Source organism: Furipterus horrens, unplaced genomic scaffold, assembly GCF_987537825.1.
Source record: "Furipterus horrens unplaced genomic scaffold, mFurHor1.1.pri manual_scaffold_4, whole genome shotgun sequence".
NCBI lineage: Eukaryota > Metazoa > Chordata > Mammalia > Chiroptera > Furipteridae > Furipterus > Furipterus horrens.
The window spans coordinates 116644679-116667472 of record NW_028327174.1 but is presented as its reverse complement, the minus strand read 5'-3'; the positions used below and the strand labels follow the sequence as shown (position 1 = coordinate 116667472).

The following is a 22794-nucleotide window of genomic DNA, read 5'->3' as shown; positions in this document are numbered from 1 at the left end:
TAGCCTTTCCCCTGAAGAGGTATGCCGCAAGGCAGCAGAGGTTTTTTGGAGTCAGAGTTTTCCTTCTCTGATGTGCCCTGACTGGAAGATCGAACCAGCGACACTTAGCTCGCAGGCCGACGCTCAATCCACTGAGCTAAACCAGCCAGGGCCATCCTGCACTAGAACCTGCATTTTTAAACACAACATCAACTCTGATTTGGCAGTTTTAAGTGGTTACTCTGATAAGAGTATGGCAAACACATCACTGCACTGTGTTCTGGCCACAGGCTACCTTAATCAGGGTTTCATATGAAGTACTTTCCAGTTGCTTAATATTCAAATGCTTCTGAAAGGTCTTTGTGACACTAAAGACACATTAGGGAATATAAAATAGCAAATGAGCTATTAAAGTCACAACAATCTCTTCCTCTTGGCATTAAGTTTAGTTATAATTCTCATCTGTACATATGACAGACCATGGCTTCCCAGCAGACACATGCAATGCTTCAGGTAAAGGGAGGGTGTAAGGGTCTGGGTCTCTGAGATGACTAGCAAAATCTAAAAGGAGTTCTGTTCTGAGGTCCAGGACACCGTGGTCTCTTCTAATTGTCATCTCATCGATTGGAAGGCTGGTTCCAGAGTCTTTCTGCCACCAACTCCCTCCATTTTTAGGGCATCTGAATACATCAACTTGGGACATCTCCACTGATCAGTTAAATATCTTGAAAAGTATAGAAGGATTCTTCTTTGACATGGAAGAGACATTTGTCTAGAAAGGGAGAAAGGAAGGGGAGTGGTCAGGAAAGAGGATTTGTACCACTTAGAAGGGAACCTGGGAAGAAACGGGGACTGTCTAATTACAGTAAACAGACCCTCAGTATCTACTTTGTAAGAATATATATATTTTTACATCAGAAGGGTATGGAAACATGGACTTCTTCTTCAGTGTTTCCCTCGTTCCCTTTAGCAGCTTCTTCTACACCCTTGATTGAGCAGTTGGCAACCGTTAAGCCTGAGGCTTTCAGTGTCCCCAAGAAGGCTCCTTTTTGAGAAGTGTAGACAAGGAGGATGTACTCCTGCCTGCCCTGCCCTCTGCTTGGGCACAGAGCCTGGTGTCAACCCTACTCAATGTTGTAAACCCTGCTCCAAAGGGCTGAGGAGAAAGAAGCTGTAGCTTCAATGCACCCAAGCCATATAAGAATGAACTCAAAGCAGACCAGACAACACTGAGAAGAGGCAGCAGTGGAGGGGACCGCCAGGACTAAAAAGCATGATTCTCAGTGGCCAGCACCTATCCCTGGGTGGCTCTGGATGCAATGACATAGAGAAGGCCTCCCCCGCTAGGAATGGACAAGACAGAAACTCCATTGATGGCACCCATGCCCCAATGTGGGCCTTGAATCAACTTCCTTTATGTTCTGCTGGACACTCAGAGAGACCAAAACCATAGGTTAATATGATAACTTCATAAATTCATTGCTCCCACCCTAGGTAGGTCAGGAAGAAAGCAGGAAGATAGATACAAAGAAAAGATAACTTATATCCATGGTATCTTGCTTCTGGAACATTCTCTACCCTTCCCTTACTTTCCCCCACTGGAAGGGAGGGTCCCTGCTCTTCCTAAAACACACCCAGCTGGCCCCTCATTGCAGAGTCTGCTGAGAAAACCTCGTCTCAGAGCTTCCTATTTCTCAAGGGGCAAATCTCTGCCAGAAGGTCACCCTCACAGATGGTGTTCCTCTGGCTGCCCCATCTTAAACAAATTCCATGTGTTTCTGACCCCGCCCCCACTCCACTGAGCTTGGCCTGTTGCTGTAACAAAGTCATATTTGTTCAATTAGGGTGATTAAAATATATTTAGACATCAAGAATAACAAATGTTACTTTTTGGGGCTAGTTTCTCACATTCAATTTAGAACAATCCTGATAAGTTTCATTTAAAAATTGGGGTGTTGCCCTGGGCATTGTGGCTCAGTTCGTTGGGGTACTGTCCCATAAACTAGAAGATCAGGGGTTCGATTCCTGGTCAGGGCACATGCCTAGGATGCGGGTTCAATCAGTTGCGCATATGAGAGGCAACTGACCAATGTTTCTCTCACACATCAGTGTTTCTCTCCCTCCCGTCCCCTCTCTAAAATCAATTAGCATGTCCTCAGGTGAAGATACAAAAATTTGGGTGTTGATAGAGAAATGCTTTTACAGTTGATTTGTATAAAACTGTCTTCTTGACAATACTGAGAAAGCAAGGTTTATGTGTCTATTAAGACCTTCTCATATTTTCAGAAAAGCTTTATCATCTTCAAATACATCTTCACATTTATTTTTAGGTAGTTTTCTAGGTACTAGGTAATTTTCCTTACTATTGAGTGAATTGGTTTCATTTCTATTATTTCCATATAAGTGGTTTAAGGCTTATATAAAAACTATTGCATGTCTATATATAGTACTAATTTCTTATTGCTGCTGTAACAAATTAACACAAACTTAGTAGTGTAAGGCAACACACATTTATCTTATAGCTCTGGAGGTCAGAGTCCTCAAATCAAAGTGTTGCAGGGATGTGTGCCTTCTGGAGGCTCCGCGAGAGTCTCTTTTCGAGGCTTTCCTGTCCCTGGAGGCCACCACCTGCTCTGGCTCCTGAAGCCCTCTTTGCATCACTCCAACCTCTGCTTCTCATCACACCTCCAACCAGTGATTCTGACCCTCCTGCCACCTCTTTAAGGACTTCTGTGAATACCCTAGGCCCACCCGGATCATCTAGGATCATTTCCCATCTCAAAATTCTTAGTTTAATCCCATTTGCAAAGTCCCTATGTCAGGAAAGGTGACATATTCACAGGTTTCAGGGATTAGGACAGGAGCATCTTTGGGAGCCTACCGTTCAGTCCATCACGTATACTTTTCTTTTATCTTGTCGCTTTATTGAACTATCTTATTAGCTATAATAGTTTCTGAGTTGTCTTAGACTTTCTATAGAGGTAGCTTCTTCAAATAACAATAATATAGCCTTTTTACTTTCAAAATTCATACTGCTCATATGTCCTTTTGCCAAAGTGTTTTTGTTCAACAGCAATTCTGATTTTTTTAATACTGAAATGTTGCAAACATACAGAATACAGAAATTAATATAATAGTATCCATGTATACAACATCAAGATCTTATGCTAACATTTTACCGTATTTGACTTAACAACACTTAAAAAAATTAAACGTTCTGCAATGCAACTAAAGCCCAGACTCCCTGTATTTCTCCCTCCTTCTTAGAGAACTGGTACCCACTATTTCAATGCATATTTGTATTACCTGACAGTTTAAAAATTTTTCTCTGAAGAACATCTTTGCAAATTGTTTTATGTTTTTTCACTCAAAGTCAGCTTTGGATTTATCTATGTTGATGTAGTTCACTTGTTTTAATTACTGTATGATATTCCACTGCACAAATAAACCACAATTTCTTTATTCTTTTTCCAATGGAGAGTCAGTAAGCTGTTTCCACATTTTTGCTGGTACAAACAAGTGCTTAATGACTACCTGTAATATATGGTTCATCCTGTACATATGCAAAAGTATCTTGAAAGCAGGAGTGCTAACTCAGAGGGCCGTGAAATCTTTCGTTCCTCTAGGTCGCAAAGTGCTTGAAACCATTTGTACTCCACTAATAATGTCTCTGTTGCAAGTGCTGTCCCACCACCTTGCCAACATTTGGAGTTTTGGGGCTTTAAAGTCTCTGCCAGTTTGACAAACACGCTGTTATCTTGAGAATTCCTCATCAGCTTGAACATCTCTTGGAAGGTTTTGGCCACTGGCACTTTCCTTCCGTACTGTCTGTTCAAATGTTGGTACTGCTGCTCTTTTTCTAACTTCTGCACTTAATGAATTTTCTATCCTTTTCCTTTTCTATTGTATACCCGAAATGTGAAATTTACCTTCAACTTCTTCTTTTTTAAAAATCCTCACCCCCAAGGATATGTTTATTGATTTTTTTTGAGGTGGAGAGAGAGAGAGAAAGAGAGATGTTGATGTGAGAAACATTGATTGGTTGCCTCCCGCCTGTGCCCTGACCAGGCAGGGATCAAACCTGCAACCTTTTGGTGCATGGGATGATGCTCCAACAAACCAAGCCACCCTGCCAGGGCTCACTTCAATGTCTTCTTTAGCCATCCAATAAATCAGTTTATTTACTCTACATATGGTTGGTCAGACCCAAATACCTTGCAATTTATATTATAATTTCTTCTTGTAGCTGTGAGTTATTAAAAGTGTGCCACAATTGCACTATTGTCACAGAACATAGCCTGTGTGATGGTGATTCTGATACCACTCAGATCTGCTTAGAGTGTACTGCAGCATCAATTCCTGTAAATGGTCCACATTTGACTGGTAAGAATGTGTTTTCTCTATAATTGCTCAGTGCAGGCGTTATACTAGGTCTGTCCAGAAAAAGTCCAACCATTGTTAATAAAATGAGAACCCTTTCCACGACCTTGATGTAACCTGGCAGCCAAAGAGTGGACTGGAATGAGCATATGTGAACAATGACAACTTCATTGTACTAGTCAGTGGGGGTGGTAGATGCCATTGAGTGATCATGAGGACTGTGTGGCTGTCGCATTCCAAATGACTGAGCAAGTAGAGCAACGAATCTGCATCAAATTTTGCATTAGGCTTGAACATTCCTCCACAGAAACTATCAGATGATTCAGAAGCCTGCAGCTATGGGAACTGGTGATTGGTAGCTTTGTCATGACAACATGCTTGTTCATGCATCATGTCTCATGTAGTTTTTTGGCAAAACATTAAATCACCCAGGTGATTCAGCCCCTCTACAGTTCAGATTTGGTGCCCTGCGACTTCTGGCGTTTCCCCAAACTGAAATCACCTTTGAAAGGGTCGAGATTTCAGACCACTGGTGAGATTCAGGAAAAGATGACAGAGCAGCTGATGGCGACTGGGAGAACTGTGTGAGGTCCCAAGGTGCCTACTTTGAAGGGGACTGAGGCATCAATGTCCTATGTACAATGTTTCTTGTATCTTGTATCTTGTATCTTCTTCAATCAATGTCTCTATTTTTCATATTACATGGCTGGATGCTTTCTGGACAGACCTTGCCCATTAGATTAAGCTTGTTAATTGTGTTATTCAAATTTTTAATATGCTTATCTATTAGTTTCAATGAGATATGCCAACTGATTCCATAGTTATCAAATACCTATGAGTAATTCTGTCAGGTTGAGTTGCTGGAAACAACAAACTTCAGATTTATTACTTCATCTGGTCTTTATATTACCATGTAAAGCTTTTGTCTAAAAGATCATTTTACTTGGCATTAATGTAATTACCTCAGAGTACTTTTGTATTAATACAATCCTACTCTTTTGTTTTTAATTCTTAAATCATTTTTGATTATTTAACACAAATGAACCTTATAAACATATAACTTAACATGTTAATTTATCAGTCTACGTGGTAATCTGTAAGTTTTTAATGTTTTTATTTTGTCTCTTGATTCTCCTTTCCTATTTCCTATCATTACGGCTTTGAGTTAATGCTTCCCAATGTTTAGCTCCACTCCATTTTTAAGCCCCATGGTCATTATTATTGCTTTTACTACACAGGGTCATTTAGATTTGCTGATCTGTTTACCAATTTGTTTACTTGTCAACACTACTTGCTCTCATTCCTTCCTCCTGGTACAACTAAACTCTTTCCAACTGACATTCCATCTCCAGGTAAAGCACTGAGGTTGAAACACTAAGTCTTGGTCAAAAAAAATACCTGTTACTTTTACCCTTCAGTAACAGTTTACCTGGGCACAGAAGTCTAAACTGGCAATTATGCTAGTGTCCTCTGATTTTTGCACTTACTATTATATAAGTCCTGCCTGTTCTTGATCCTTTGTAGGTAACCTGACCTTTCGCCTTTTAAAAGGGCTACTTTTCATATCTCCCCTCTCTATTTGCCATTTGAAAGTATCCTTGTGAATTTATTTTCATTTTAGCCTCTTTGGCCCTTAGTGCTATTTCTAATATCTGATGATTTATGATTTCCATCAATTGCATACAATTCTCTACCAAAATCTCATTAAATATTGTTTCTCCCTTCCTTGTTATTTCTCCTGTGAAATCTCACTCTAAATACATGCTGAACTTCCTATGCAAGTCTTCGTGCCCTTTACCTCCTTCTACGTTCCCTATCCTTTTTTGTCTTTAGCTATGCACTATCTACTCCTTAACCTGTCCATCAGGTTTCTCATTTCATCGACTGTAATTTTGTCCACAGGTCATTTTGGCTCCTTTTCAAATCCACCACTGTTTTTTATTTCTTTATTTTAATCCTTCTGGCTTCGCTGGTTGCTAACTCGCCACTTACCCTGGGCTTCTGAGTGTGCTTTGTAATTTTCCTTGTCAGACTGGTTTTCATGTGGGAACGCGTTGGAGACTAGATTCCTGCAACAAGTCCCCAGGTGAACTTGGGGGCTCTGGATTCACCTGCAACATTGCAGTTGTGTAGATTTGGTTTCCTGAGCTGTGGGTCCAAGTTTGAGTTCTCAGGGGGAAAATGTCTGTGCCTCCTACCTGGTGTCAGTCTGGGCATCTCCCTGGGCTGATGGGTGAAATGGACTATAGCTTCCAGGTCTCCTGGCTTTCTGAGGAGGCTCATCCACATTTCTGTTCTCCAGACCCCATGAGTTCCCTTCCAGCTTGATGTTAAAACCCAAGACTCCAATGCAACTGATCCTAGCAGAAAAGTTTCTATAGCAGGGCTGATATTTCACAGGCCTTGTATTAGGGTACAAGAAATGTAAATGCCTTCATTTTCCTAAAACCAAACTTGATTTTTGTCCCAACCTTTATTTCTCCTGAAATCAGTAACTTTAGTGTATTTTTTATGTCATCTCACTCAAGATGTTCCTACTCCTGGGTATTCTCTCTAATGGAGCATTCATGTTCTGGGGGCTATTCCAGCATCAGAGCATTAGAGGACCTGACAAATGGACAGGTGCCCTTTGCCTGCACCAGCTTTGCTGAGGTGTTCATATCTTATTAGTGCTCCTTCTTCTCTGGCTCCTACAGATGTGTCCACATCTATGATACTACCTGTCACTGCTGGGAAGTCCATTTCAAAACTGCATGAGACATGCAGAGTCCAACCCTTTGCCTCAGGTAAACATTTTCCCAGGATAACTGGGCTGTTCTCTAAGGCTGCCAACCAAGTGGGACCACCTCGTGGTTCCTGCCCTGGTGCCCAGCCCAGCATAGTTCTGTTCCCTTCCTGTTCCTGGCTTCTAGGCAGTTCTCCATTTGTCTTTCAAGTTCATCTAATCATTTACATGTTTGACTAATACCTGACTAAGCACTTGTATGTAATTTAAGTGGCAGGGTGGCCATGTTAGTTTGGTGTACCATTTTTGGCCAAAATGAAGGCTGGAAAGGAAGCTCTCTGAAGATGAAGCATTATGCTGCTATTTCCTTTGCTGTTTAATTCACAGCTAGCCATTTAACCTTTCGGCTTCACTTCCCTTATGTGCAAAACGTTGGGTCTGTACTACCCATCGGCTAGCTCTTCCTTGGCTCACAAAGGCTTCCTCGAAAGCTGTCTCAAACCTTGGTGGACACAAATAAATGGGCTGAGAGGAGCTAGGCCTGGTGCTGATCACGCACAGGGATGTGGTCAGCACTTGACAATGTCAGAGAGAACAGAAGTCTCCCCCTTTAGTTACCCCAAGGGGTTATCCTTACTCACAGCAGAGGAAGTTTCATAAGGGATGCTGATGAATTCTGCCTCCCATGAGTTCTCTCTCCCACTGCCCACGCCAACTCTCTGCTTACCCTACACTCAGGACAGTGGAGCAGAGTCCAGATGAAAACATACCAGAGGCACAGGGACCTGCCCCGGGGACAGCACTCCTGCCTCAGAGGTTGGCAACTTCATTTTTATCCCAACTGACCACCCACATACACACCAACTTGGTCAGATTACTTAGGTGGTTGAGGGTCTGGGAAGGAGATAAAGAGAGGCTTATCTACAAGGGGTCATAAGGTCACAGGGTTTTAATTGGTAGGAAGCAAAACAATCTGTCTGGAAGGGCAGGTGACTAGGAGACCCTGAGATCTGCTCTTCCCAGCGGGTATTCAGAGGTCAATAAATCAGTCAGGTGGTGGCAGCAGGGCCCTCCCTTTCGGACATCCCGCTAAGCTGCCTGGTGGTCTGCATAGGACCAGTCACATAAAATGAGAGGGAGGTTGCTTAGCAGGAGAGCAAAAGGGGTAGGAGAAGAAGGTGTGAGATTAAAAAGGATGAGAATCAGAAAATGAGAAAAACAGAGAAAAATAAAATGAAATGACCTGGGAAATGGAGAGAAGCACCTAAGAGTGTCTGCACATTTGGAGAAGGGTGCTGGGTGGTGAACTGTGTCCCCTAATGAGTTCTGTAAAAGTTCTGATCCAGAGAACCTGTGAATGGGACCTTACTTGAAAACAGTGTCAAGTTAAGATGGAGTCATATGGGAGGCCCTACTTCAATGGCTGGTGTCCTCACAAGAAGGACATTTGGACAGAGACACACAGAGAAGAAGACCGTGTGACAACAGAGTGTGGAATGATGCTGTCGAAAGCCATAGAACTGCAGGGATTGTCAACAACAGGAGGTAAGAGACATGGGGACGGTTTCTCCTCAAAGCATCCAGAAGGAACCAGCCCTGCCAACTCACTGACTTGGGACTTCCAGCCTCCAGAACTGCAAGAGGATAAGTTTCTATTGTTTCAGGCACCTAGTCTGTGGTGCTTTGTTTTCATGGCCCTCAGAATGAAGAAGGAAGGAGACAGCATAGGGTGACACATCCTCACAAAGGGACAGGGATGAGAACACACACACACCAGGGACAGCCATAAAGACAGGCACGTGCGAATAAGCATGTGAATGGCAGTATCATGTTTAAACCCAATGCACTGAGAAAGAGGAATCCCTGCCTTCAATAGGAAGGGCAGCAATCAATAACACCAGTCAGATGACAGTGGTGCCACTTGCCATGATTTGATCCCAGCTGCAGCATTAGTAGCAAAAACTACCTGGGGAGAGAGAGAGGGGATTTGGAAGACCCTGGGAAGAAGATGAGATACAAAGTCTTGGGGGTGGAAATCAGTCAGGTGCAGCCACTCTCCACAGGTGTGCTCGCATGCACATGGTCCAAGCCCTGTCCAAAATCTCAGCCCTGCACATGCTGTTGTGCATGCTTTGATACCTCTTATCTGCGCGTTGACGTTTTCTGCCAGCACCACTCAGTTTGTCCACATCCAGGAAAGCCCAGTGGACCTTGAAAATTCACAGCCAGCAGGAGGTCAGAGGTGCTAAACCAATGGCCTTCATTCACCTCCAGAGTGGCCCAGATGGAGAACTCAGAAACCCCATGTGAGCTCTGGATACAGAAAGCTGGGAAACATTTTAGGCCTTCGGCCACTCCCCCAGGTTGCACTAATGGGCCGGGGACACTCAGCGGGAGGTATAGGGACCCAGATTCACAGCTCAGCTTGGGCCCATGTTCCCAGTCACAGACTTAAAGCTATGTCTGCAATTTAGGGTGCTATTTCAATTTTACCCTCACAGCCATGAATGGAGACCCTCACTCTGTACTAAACTCCAGGAAACAATCACATATACACACAAGCACACCCCTAAAAGTTCCATAATAAACTAGAAATGTCATCAATCCATACATCCTGCATGAATTGGGAACTGACACTAAGTAAACAGAGAATAGGCTTTGTTTCCATGCCAACCTGATGACCTCTACTGATTGCTTTGTTTTCTTTGTCCACGGAAATTTTAGTTCAGCTCCGCAGCACAGCATGGTGAGCAGGCATCGGTTCCTGCCCCATCATTCAGAATGCTCTTGAGATCACTTATCACTGCAACACGCCCCACTCCAAAGGAGATGGCTAGGAACTCCCCTCCTGGTTTCAGGGTGATGCTGAGCAGCTAGCTCTCTGTGTAAGCAAGACAGGCAGCACGGTGGGTCTGCTTTGACGGCTACAGGATGGGTAGCACTTGCTGGCCTCTCAGAGATGATCCGCTTCTACAAACATTCCACAGCACTGTCTTTACAAAACCTGAGGTGTGTGGCATCAGCATTTAAAGTATGACCTTGGAATAAATGAGCAAATGGTTTCTAGGCTAAATGTACACTTTTGTAATAATAAAAATAATGTATCTAATGTAGCAAGGAACACAAAACTACTGCTAAATACCCAGTGCCACAGTAACACAGCACGATAGCCAGAGTCCTAACGATGACTACTGTGGCACACAGAAATTTAAGCAAACTCTTCAGCTTTAAATCACAATGTCTTTTGTATTCACTTTCTCTTCTAGATAGGCATTTTGCTCTGGGATATCTCTCTAAATACCAACCACCAATTATATGTTAAGTGCTCAATTCTGGCACAGTGCATCTGAATACAAATGGCTTTTTACACATCTAACTAGTCTCCGATCCCCTTCTGCGGAGTGGTGGTGTCACTGACAACCTGGCCCGCCACCAATTTTCACCTGTCTGCAATTTTGCAGATGTGTATAGGCACTGTAAATGGTTACTGAATTAAAGAAATAGCTCATACCATCCATTCAAGTATTACTTTTCATATGTGATTTAAGCCAAATGTAGCCAGACAGCAACACTCTCAGAAGCTATTTAAGCAATAAAGCACATAGGATAGTGAGTCTGGCATCACCAAGCCAGTTTCTGTCACTAAGGGTATGAGGAGGAGGAGGGGTAGCAGGAGGGAGCCCCCTTTTGTGTACTACAGAACAAGAAAGCCAGGCTGCACAGGAAGCATGGGATCCCTGGGAGTCCCCGAGGGCCACTCACTAGAATTCTGTCCGAAAGCGGTTGCTGAGGTGCCCATGCCTGAAAAGCGATGGACACAAAGACAATGATCATAACTGCAAGGACAACCAGTGGCACCAGCACCCAGCCACTGCTTCCTGGGTGAGTGCTGCTGCCTAGGCACTTTCCTCCTTCCGATGGCTGGGGTGACACACGGCCCAGAGCAGAGTCCTTGCCACAACAGGAAGGTGGAGCTGCCATCCAATCCAGGTCTGTTTTCTGGCCAAGCCAAGCTCAGACTGTGGCACTCGCAGACCACACTGCCCCTGTGCCACCCCAGGGACAAGACCAACCTGCCAGGGTTCTCTGCTCCTTCTGTACATTAAGTCCTCACCTAATGTCCTCGTTAAGATCTGTGATTTTCAGTGAAACGACATATAATGAAAACAATTTTATCATAAAATAACCGATCCAACTAATATAAACGAGTATGTTCCTATGGCATGTCATCAGTCACAATGAAATGACATTGAATGTGACAACATTATTACAGGACTTAGTGTACTGCCCTTTTACAAATGTGTGCATGTGCCCAGCCTCTTGACTGCTTATCCTCTGCAGCTGCCATTCCTATGCCTTGGAGAAATACAAGCTTCCAAACCCTACCTGGAACTCCCCGCAGAGCTGCATAGGCACAGCATTTAACACATTCACATGTGGGCTAACGAAAAAGTCAGGAAGCCATTGAATCCCAACTAAGTAGAGGACATTAGAGAGCACTGCTCAAATATCAAAAAGGTGGTCCAAGAGCCATCTGAGGCACTAAATGACTTATCAATGTTTGCAGCTTGTGGCTAGAAGAGAATACATATGTTCATGAACATTCAGCCCATGGTCATTTCTGTCCCTCGATCAGCAAATGCTCTTCCATCCAGCTGTGAGCCCTCCAGGTAGGAAACAGTGGTGGCTGCTGTGATGCTCCCACCCACTCTGAGCTCCTCCCTGTCCCATAACCCCAGCCCAGGTTCACAGTAGACCCACACTCTACTGGGGGGCAGCACGCTTTACCAAAGAGTAGAAAGTCTACAGAATGACCACAGATTGGGTTTTAGACCAGTACTATGCCTTGTCCACTTCTTTTCACTCCGTCCCACTTCCATCCTAACTGCCCCTCCACTTCCCTTGCCATCATCCTCCAGAGCTGCCTGGGAGCTTCAGAGTGTATATTAGGTTACACTACCCAGGCCAGAACCTTCCATGGGGGAAAGGTACTTATGATGAAACAGAACTTTCTCCTACCATCCAATGAGCTGTGCATGCTCTATACAGAGGGGCCTGGCAGATCTTTCTGTGATGGCAGAATGTTCTAGGTCTGTGCTACTATCAAGCACTTGAAATGTAGCTAGTAGGACCGAGGAACTAGATTCTTCATTTTATTTCATTTTAATTGAGTTACATTAAAAGACACGTGCATGGCCGATGGCCATAGTATTAAGTCATACAGGCTTAGCCCATGCCAACCTCTCCAACCTCAGCCACCCCACCCAGAAGCCCCCACCTCTCTCAGCTTCCCCAAGACACTGAGTCCTCTTTCCCTCAGGGCTTTGCCTTGGCCTGGGACACACACCCTCCCATCACCTCTTAGCAAATGTCACCTCTTCAGATCTCAGTGTCACATCCTATCCCCAACCAAGATGCCCCTTCCTTTCCTTCAAGTTCACCCTGACGTCCTTTCTTCTTTGAGCTCCTCCCCACAATTCCTAATGGTGTAACGTGACAGTTTTCCCTTATGACACCAACTCCCCAGGTCCTTAAACTCCACAGGCAGAGACCACACATGTTTTGATCACCAGCATGCTTGAGCCTCACATGGCACCTAGCACAGAAGGCAGTCAGTAAATGAGTGGAGGATGCCTTACCTATGGGCCCCGTCAGACTTCTGAGAAATAATTCCAGAATCTAAGCATCAAAAATTATCTTTCTTCCTAAGAAATGTTTCCTGAGGCCCAGTGTCACACACAAGCTTCCTGAGCATAGGCCTTTGCTCCTGTGGGGACACATCCTTGTGTTGACAGACAGCAGCCTGAGTGCCTGCAAGGTCACAGGGACCATACAGCAACTGGGAGGGGTAAACACGAAGGAACCGATTCATTATGTTTACTACATTTGATGCACTAACAGGGAAAGTCCTCATCAAGAAGCCTCCAGCCACCCTTGATTTAAACAACTGACCTCTTGAGCAAATGATGCTCTCACCGGCAAGTGTTCTGTGGTGAGAAGGGAGCTCAGCACCGTGTATGACACCCAGAAGCCCTTTTAGGACAAGAGGGACACTCTGGATACCTTGGCTGAGACTGGAGGACTTTAGTCATCTCTGCTCAATCCCCAGGAGAGCCAGCTTTAGACACAAGTCCTAAGGGGAGAGAGCCTCAACATGCGGGAGTCTATGAAACTATTATGGATTTCTGGGCTTCAAGTCACGTGAAAACAAAAAAAGAAATTAAAGAGAGATAAAGTGGCTGTTCTAATCAGTAGCTGTTATAAACTACATTGTATCCCCCCAATTCGAATGCGGAAGCCCTAACCCTCTGAGGGATGGTATCTCTAGGTGGAGCCTTTGGGAGGTGATTAGAATTAGATGGGGTCATGAGGGTGAGGCTCTGTGACGGAAATCAAGTCCTACAGGAAGAAGAGACCAGAACTCTCTCTCTCCGGTGAGGACACAGCACCATCTGCAAGCCAGAAAGAGCTCTCACCAGGATTGACTACATGACACCTTGACCTTGGACTTTCAGCCTCCAGAGCTGTGAGAAATAAGATTCCTTCTGACTGAGCCACCCTGTGTGTGGTGTTCTGTTATAGTGCCCAAGCTGGCAGGGACCTGAGGCATTATGGTGACAGTGGATGAAGAAAGAGGAGCACCATGGCAGGAAATATGTTCCATCAACTGTGTAAATCTAACATGCCTACAGAGTGTCCCAAGTGAGCAGTGATGCTGAAACCTCTGGGAAGGGCCGTGTCAACAAGACAAAGAACCTGCTCCTTGACGACCTGTGGGGAAGAGCAGCCTGCCCACCTTAGACACCCTCCCACTCTGGACAATCACATGGAAAATGACCCCAGAAGATGGCCAGTAGGAGACTTAGTGGTCAAGCCAGGAGTCTACCTCCTAAAGCTCCACTCAGGCCCAGACCACACCATCTACGTATGGCCCCTCCCTTCCTCCAGTGGCCATCTGCCTACGCCTGTCATCACTTCTAATCAACCCTCCCCACCCTCACAAGAGTTTCCAGACAGCTATGGAGGCAGGCGTGCCACCATGACATCCAAGGGGCAGTGCCAAGTCACAGGGCACCCCGGCCATTGGTGCTGGCAGGCCAAGCCTTGAATAGAAATGGCAAACCACTGTGAGCCTTTCTATGTAGCACTGACAACACACCCAAAGACTCACATTAAAAGAGCACTTCCATGGTCCTGGCTGCTAGTGGATTGAGCATCGGCTTGCGAGCCAAGTGTCACTGGTTCGGTTCCCAGTCAGGGCACATGACTAGGTTGCACGTCAGGTCCCCAGTTGGGGGCGTGAGTGAGAGGCAACCACACAGTGATGTTTCTCTCCCTCTCTTTCTCCTTTCCCCTCTCTCAAAAAATAAAAGATAAACAAATAAATTTTTTTTTTAAAAGAGCACTTCCTGTTTACCTTTCACAGTTGGAATAGGGCTGTCAGGTCCATCCAGCTGTCCCAAAGGGTCATTCAGATCCGGAACCTCCAAATCTCCTGGACAAGAGAGTACAGCACATACATTAATGAATTCTCACTTCGGGGGCCTTTAGTTTGCTTCTCATGCCAACACAGTCACGTTCTAGCAAAACTGTCCTCTGTTGACAGAGAACCTAGAGGGAGAAGGCATTATGGTAACTGCTAGGGGGCTTTTGTAGCATCAGATTTGATGCAACAGTAAACGAATTTCTTATGTTTACCCCAAGAATGGCAAAATATGATGCTCTGCAGCAGAGGCAGACAAAGCAAGTTACTCGAGCCCCTAGTGTCATTCAGGGAGGGCAAGAAGTCAAAACACTAGCTGACAAAATAAAGTACCTCCATGGCAGGGTTAGCAGGTTTCCCTGCAGACCTAGGCCCCTGGTAATTCTGAATCGTCGTCGTCGGCAGCCGTCCGTCTCGAGAGACGATGGTGTAGCTTCTTAAGAGTCTATCTGCACCTCCGAGAATGGCTGTGCAGTCCGACTCGGGAGTGACACGGTATCTGTCTCCTCCCGTGTTGAATCGACATCTTGTGATGGTGAATACATTCAGAACTAAAGAATTTCTTAAGCAACTCACTCCCCTTCTGGCCCCCAGACCCATCTGCAGCCAGTTCCCATGGACAAATCTACCCACAGCTGTAAGTACAGAAGTTCTCACCTTTACTGCGATTTTTACCCTACCCCTCAGAGACTGTGTGTAGTGGGAGCACCTACCCCCAACTCGTAAACACCAAGGGCAAAACAGATCTGGTCTACTCAACCGGGAATGCAGCACGAAGACATGATCCTCTCTCCAGATCTGAGGAAAGGATAGGCAGGTGTGAACTGCCCTAGACCCTTCTGTGTATTCCAGCCCAGTCCCCTTCTCTTTGGCTTTTACCTTCAGACTTTCACCTGGGACCTTGGCTTTGATTGGATCCCCACACTGAAGGGAGTAGGGACTATTGTGAAGTCAGGGGTAACTCTGACAACACATATCCTGGACAGATCTAGGTTCATTGCATCAAAGCCTACTGAAGAGTCAGACATACACAAAATGGAATATTATGCAGCTTAAAAAAGAAAGGAAATCTGACACGTGCTACAGCATAATGAACCTAGAGGACATGATGCTGACTGAAATAACCCAATGACAAAAGGAAAAATACGGTTTCACTTCTATAAGGAACCTAGAGAAGTCAAACTCACGCAGAAAGAAAAGTATATGAGTACAGAAAGGTGGGGGCAGGGGCTGGAGGAGGATGAAAGGGGAGTTAGTGTCTAATGGGCACAGAGCAGGGGCAGACGAAGCAGGATAAAAAAGTTCCGAAACTGGATGGTTGTGATGGCTGTACACAATGTGGATGTACTTAATGCTTCTGAATTGTACACTTAAAAATGGTTAAAACAGTAAATTTTATGTTGTATATTTATCACAATTTTTTAAGTCTACTAAAATCAGTTTATAATTCAATATTGGGTCACCACCTTGTCTCTCCTAAAAGAGAGACAAAAGCCAATAGATTATCCAGACATTTCAGACCCCTCTTACAATGAGAACATGCTCAAAAAAGCTGAAGTCTGGAAAAAGAAGCATAGGTGATTACCACATGAAATCAGGCATGCAAGAATCTTCAAATTGTTTAGCTGAATAAACAGTGGCTCCTTTACACTTCAGGGCGCAGGTATCTGACCCAATCCTCTCCTTACTGCCTGTTCCTACAACACAGGACACTCAAGTGACACGTGACATCTGCAGCACCTTTAAAATTCAGCCTCAGCTCCAAAGAGCCCAGAGGGGAGACTTTCTGAATGGCCCCCTGGCTTTTCACATCCAGTTTTGGAAAGTTCCTTGTTCCTACTACTTACAGTTCAAACTTCCCCATGTGTCGGAAGCTACTCTCACACGCCATCTTTCATAAAACATTCCCGATTCACCATTCAGAAGTGACATCTTTATTCTCTAAAATCGGCCCCCAAACCACACAGCTCTCCTGCGGCAGTGAGGTTATTCTCCTAAGCTAGTCATTGCATACATATTAACCTTTCAACACTCTGCAAACAGCAGGGCTGCATCCTCTGGAAGGCAAGTGGTCCAAACACTGAAACCTAGGCAGAACCCTGGCTGCTACACAATAGAGACAAGCAGATGCTACACAAGGTAGTCAATGGGTTAATTAAAGACTTGCAGTTTGGGTTTGAAATTTTAAATTGGCATGTCACACATGCTATCACTCAGCACTGTTTAAATGTAGAGACCACAGGAAATCAAGCACACTTGTAATATATACACACATCTGAAAGGGGTATAAAAATTATTAACTGCTTAGAAATTGACAAATGGCGTGAAACAGTCAAATAAATATACATCTCGAAGAAAAATAAGTGCCATTAGCCCAATTCCACTGTGGAAAACATTCCCAGCTCTTCCAAGGCAGCTTTCAGTTGGAAGCCTAAGTATTTTCATGCACATGGAGTTGGGGTGTAGACAGCCATACTCCTGTGTGAGAGGAGCCAGAGGTGTCATCCCCATCAGACATGCAAAGTCACTGATGATATTAAAATGTCATCATTTCTAGAAACATTCTCTGTGCTGGTCAGTACATATGCTGGAATTCAATCTTTCATTTCTTTCAGACTCAAGCATTATTCTAGGTAAAATCTGGTTGGGTATTTGAGCAAAAAAGTATCCTCTATCTACTTGAAAAAAACGGGTTAAGTTTCAAGTAGCCCACTAGGCTGATACCAAAGCAAGTACCCTCCACCTCCTCCAAGCTTTGAGATTTAGATGTAGAAGCATCCAAAGGATGACACCCAGTGCATTTCCTCCACAAGTCAAATATGTGAATAAATTCAGGATGTCCAATTGCCGCGGTCCTTAGAACTGACACCTTAACTTTCAACAAAACTAGGCTTCCTAACTGAGAATTAAGGACATTTTTATTCTGAAATTTTAAAAGTGTCATTCTCGGCAAGCTCTCGGCCGCCCCGCCCGGGCAGGGACGCACGAGGGGACACCTCAGCACGAACACAGAAACACCTCGGCCCGGCAACAACAGGCGCCAATGGTGGGACAAGTTCTCGGGCCGCCCCGCCTGTGCAGGGGCTCGCGCGCAAGGGCACCTCAACTGGCTCCAGCGGGCAGCAAGGGCACGCACCATTGCGGCAACCGCGGGCGCACACCAGTGCTGCAAGAAACAAGAACCTCTGAACCGCCACACTAGACCAGCTGCGGATGCAGAAAAAGAAGACGACACACCAAGGCTGAACTGAGTAAAAACATTCCTTTTTAATATTTTTTTTATTTACTTTTCTTTCTTCTTTCTTCTCTTTTCTTGGGTTTTTTTGGGGGGGTTCTTTGGGGTTTTTTTTTTTTTCCTTTCAATTTTTTTTTCTCTCTTTCATCTTTCTTTCTTCTTTATTCTTTCTTTTCTTTCTTTCTTTACTCTTTTCTTGGATTTTTTGGGGGTTTTTTGTGGGTTCTTTTTTTAAAATTTATTTTCTCTTTCTTCTATATTCTTTTCTTTCTTTCTTTCTTTCTTCTCTTTTCTTGGGTTTTTTTTGGGGGGGGTGTTTTTTTTCTCCCCTTTCAAAAAGAATAACAAACTTTATCTCTAACGTGTTGCATATAACCTCTCCTTCTCATCCTTTCTCTTTAATCATTGTTTATTCATTTGTGTGTCTAGTTTAGCCCCCCCATCACTCTAAATAATAGAATATAATTACTATATAAACCCAATACAATACAATCCCACTTTCTTACTATATTATGCATTTTTCCATCCTTTTCTTCTATTTTTATTAACATACAATGTAAATATTACCTACTAGCTTGCACAGTCTCAACTATTATTAATCTATCACCCCTCTATCAAAAATTATATTTTCCCTCCCCCCAAACAACTCTTATCTATTCTTCTTATAGTATAAAAGCTCTAATCTCTTTACATTTATATTAATGCGGGCTCGTTGGCTGATGATAGCGGGACAGAGAGTGGGGGATACTTTTTGAGGGTGTGGGTCTCCTGCCTGGGCTGTGTGTTTATGTTTTTAGCAGCATCTCCACAAAAGAACTCAAGACAAAGTGGATAGAGTGACTCTCAACCAACTAGCCAGAAGGAAGATCCTACCAAAGAACATCCAAAATATAACCAAACAGCATAAACAAACGACATAAAGGGTAACTCAAGAACATCAGGCTCAGGATATCAAAGAGACTGCACCACTGAAACCCCCAGATCTCCGATAAAGAATCTCACACCACAAAGGAGGGGAAGTCAAAGCAGACTACTCCCCCCAAAAAAACAAATAAATAAATAAATAAAAACAAACAAAAAGAATCCAACATGGTAAGACGCAAAAATAACCCCTCAATGAAGAGAAAAGAGGAATCCTCAGAAAGAGAGATAGATGAAATAGACATAGCCCAAATGTCAGACATGGAATTCAAAACAATGGTGGTAAAGAAGCTCAATATACTCGACATCCTTAAAATCAACTATGACAACCTCCAAGGAAGTTACCAACAGCTCCAAGAAAATTACAGGGAACTTATGGAGAACTACACCAGCATAAAAAAAGACATAGAAACTATCAACAAGAACCAGGAAGAAATGAAGAATGCAATCTCTGAACTGAAAAACACAGTAGAATCAGTCAAAAGCAGACTAAATGAAGCAGAGGATCGGATTAGTGAGTTAGAAGATAATGTAGAGAAAAACTCCCAGACAATATAGCAAAATGAAAAAAGACTGAAAAAATATGAACAAGATGTAAAGGAATTACAGGATAGCATGAGAATAAATAATATCAGGATCATAGGAATTAGAGAGGGAGAAGAAAAGGTTCATGGAATTGAAAAACTGATAGGAGAAATAGTTACAGAAAATTTTCCGAACCTGATGAGAAAAAGTTAATACAAGTTCAGGAAGCACCGAGTTCCAATGAAGAAGAACCCCCAAAAACCCACTCCAAGGCACATCATAATTAAAACGGCAACATTCCAAGACAAAGAGAGAATCCTAAAAGCAGCAAGAGAAAAACAGCAAATAACATACAAGGGAGCTCCGATAAGGCTATCAACTGATTTCTCAACAGAAACATTACAAGCCAGAAGGAAATGGTCAAAACTATTTCAAGCAATGAAAAACAAAGGCCTACAACCAAGAATACTCTACCCAGCAAGGCTCTCATTCAAAATAGAAGGTGAAATAAGGAGTTTCTCAGACAAAGGAAGACTGAAAGAATACATTTCCACCAAACCAGCATTGCAAGAGATGCTAAAGGGAGTGTTCTAAGAAAAAAGAAGAAAAGAACAAGAGAGGAGAGGAACAGAGGTACAAAGGGCAATGAATAAATACATGTCAATAATAACCTTAAATGTAAATGGATTAAATGCTCCAATTAAAAGACATAGGGTAACGGAATGGATAAGAAAACAGGACCCACATATTTGCTGTCTACAAGAAACACACCTCAAAACAAAAGATTTACACAGACTGAAAGTAAAGGGATATAAAAAAATAATTCCAAGCAAACGGACCGGAAAAAAAAGCCGGGGTAGCAGTCCTCATATCAGACAAAACGGATTTCAAAGCAAGGGCAATAAAAAGAGACAAAGAAGGACATTTCATAATACTTAAAGGAACAATCCATCAAGAAAATATGACTTTGATAAACATATATGCACCCAACATAGGAGCACCCAAATACATAAAGAAAATACTAGAAGACCACAAAAAGGATATCAACAACAACACACTCATAGTAGGGGACTTCAACACTCCATTATCAACAATAGACAGATCATCAAAGCAAAGAAACACCAAGGATATAAAGGCATTGAACAACACACTAAACCACATGGATCTAAACTGATATATATAGAAATTTTCACCCCAAAGAAGCAAAATATACATTCTTTTCAAATGCACATGGGACATTTTCAAAGATAGACCACATGATAGGTCACAAAACAAGTGTCAACAAATTCAAGAAAATTGAAATCATATCAAGCATCTTTTCAGATCACAATGCCTTGAAACTAGAAATCAACCTCAGAGAAAAAAATCAAAGACACCCAAACTCATGGAGATTGAATAACATGCTATTAAATAACGAATGGGTTAACTAACAATGACATCAAAGAAGAAATCAAGAAATTTCTAGAAACTAATGGTAATGAGCACACAACAGCCCAAAACCTGTGGGACACAGCAAAAGCAGTCCTAAGAGGGAAGTTCATAGCAATACAGGCATATCTGAAAAGGATAGAAGAATCTCAAATAAAAAACCTAACCATAAAGCTACAAGAACTAGAACAACAACAACAAACAAAGCCTAGGGCAAGAAGAAGGAATGAAATCATCAAGATCAGAGCAGAATTAAATGACATAGAGACTTAAACAAACAATCCAAAAGATCAACAAAACTAGGAGCTGGTTCTTCGAAAAAATAAACAAAATCGAAAAGCCTCTAGCCAGTCTAATCAAGAAAAAAAGAGAGAAGACACAAATAAACAAAATCAGAAATGAAAGAGGAGAAATCACGACTGATACCTCAGAAATACAAATGATAGTTAGAAATTATACAGACAACTGTATGACAAGAAATTTGACAATCTAGAACAAATGGACAAATTTCTAGAAACATACAACCTTCCAAAACTGAATCAAGAAGAAGTGGAAAGTTTCAACAGACCAAGAACAAAAAAGGAAATTGAAACAGTAATCCAAAATCTCCCTGCACACAAAAGCCCTGGACTGGATGGCTTCACAGGCGAACTCTACAGAACATTCAAGGAAGAACTAACTCCTATCCTCCTCCTCAAACTTTTCCAAAAAATCCAAGAAGAGGGGAAAATCCCAAACTCTTTCTATGAAGCCAGTATTATCCTAATCCCAAAACCTGGTCAAGACACAACAAAGAAAGAAAACTACAGGCCAATATCACTGATGAACATAGATGCTAAAATCCTCAATAAAATATTGGCAAACAGGATCCAGCAATACATCAAAAAGATCATACATCACGATCAAGTGGGCTTCATTCCAGGGATGCAAGGATAGTTTAATATTCGCAAATCAATAAATATAATACATCACCTAAACAGAATGAAAGACAAAAATCACATGATCATATCAATAGATGCAGAAAAAGCATTTGATAAAGTGCAACACCCATTTATGATGAAAACACTCAGCAAAATGGGAATAGAGGGAGCATACCTTAACATAATTAAGGCTATATATGAGAAGCCTGAGGCCAACATCATACTCAATGGACAAAAACTGAAAGCATTCCCCCTGAACTCAGGAACTAGACAAGGTTGTCCACTCTCTCCACTCCCCTTTTCAACATAGTGTTGGAAGTCCCAGCCACAGCAATCAGACAAGAAAAAGAAATAAACGACATCCAAATTGGGAAAGAGAAAGTAAAACTTTCGTTATATGCAGATGACATGATAGTATACCTAGAAAATCCTACAAACTCCACTAAAAGACTACTCGATATAATAAGTGAATTTGGCAAGATCGTAGGGTACAAAATAAATATACAGAAATCTAAGGCATTTCTGTACACCAACAATAAAATAGCAGAGACAGAGACAAAAAAGAAAATACCACTTACTATAGCAACAAGAAAAATAAAGTACCTAGGAGTAAACTTAACCAAAGAGATAAAAGACCTGTACTCTGAAAATTACATAACATTGAAGAAAGAAATTAAGGAAGATAAAAATAAATGGAAGCAAATACCATGTTCTTGGATGGGAAGAATCAACATCATCAAAATGGCTATACTACCCAAAGCAATTTACAGATTCAATGCAATCCCTATTAAAATACCAATGACATATTTCACAGACCTAGAACAAATACTCCATAAATTCATATGGAACCAAAAAAGACCCTGAATAGCAAAAGCAATCTTGAGACAGAAGAACACAGCAGGAGGAATCACAACACCAGATATCAAACAATACTACAAAGCCACTGTAATCAAAACACTCTGGTACTGGCATAAGAACAGACATATAGATCAGTGGAATAGAATAGAGAGTCCAGAAATAAACCCAGGCCTCTATGGTCAACTAATATTTGATAAAGGAGGAAGGAACATAAAATGGAGTTAGAAGAGCCTCTGTAACAAATGGTGCTGGGAGAACTGGATAGGGACCTGCAAAAAAATGAAACTAGACCACCAACTTACACCACACACAAGAATAAACTCAAGATGGATCAAAGAGT

The 22794-nt window shown here is 42.7% G+C and overlaps 1 protein-coding gene across 1 annotated transcript in view; it reads right to left on the bottom strand.

Moving 5' to 3' along the window:
• The window catches only part of ROR2 (ROR family WNT receptor 2), a 243156-nt gene that overhangs the window by 45345 nt on the left and 175017 nt on the right, over positions 1-22794 (bottom strand). Inside the window, exon 2 of the mRNA XM_090273969.1 lies at positions 14502-14579. Within this exon, the coding sequence (XP_090130095.1) occupies positions 14502-14579 (78 nt within the window). The remainder of the gene's footprint in view (positions 1-14501; positions 14580-22794) is intronic.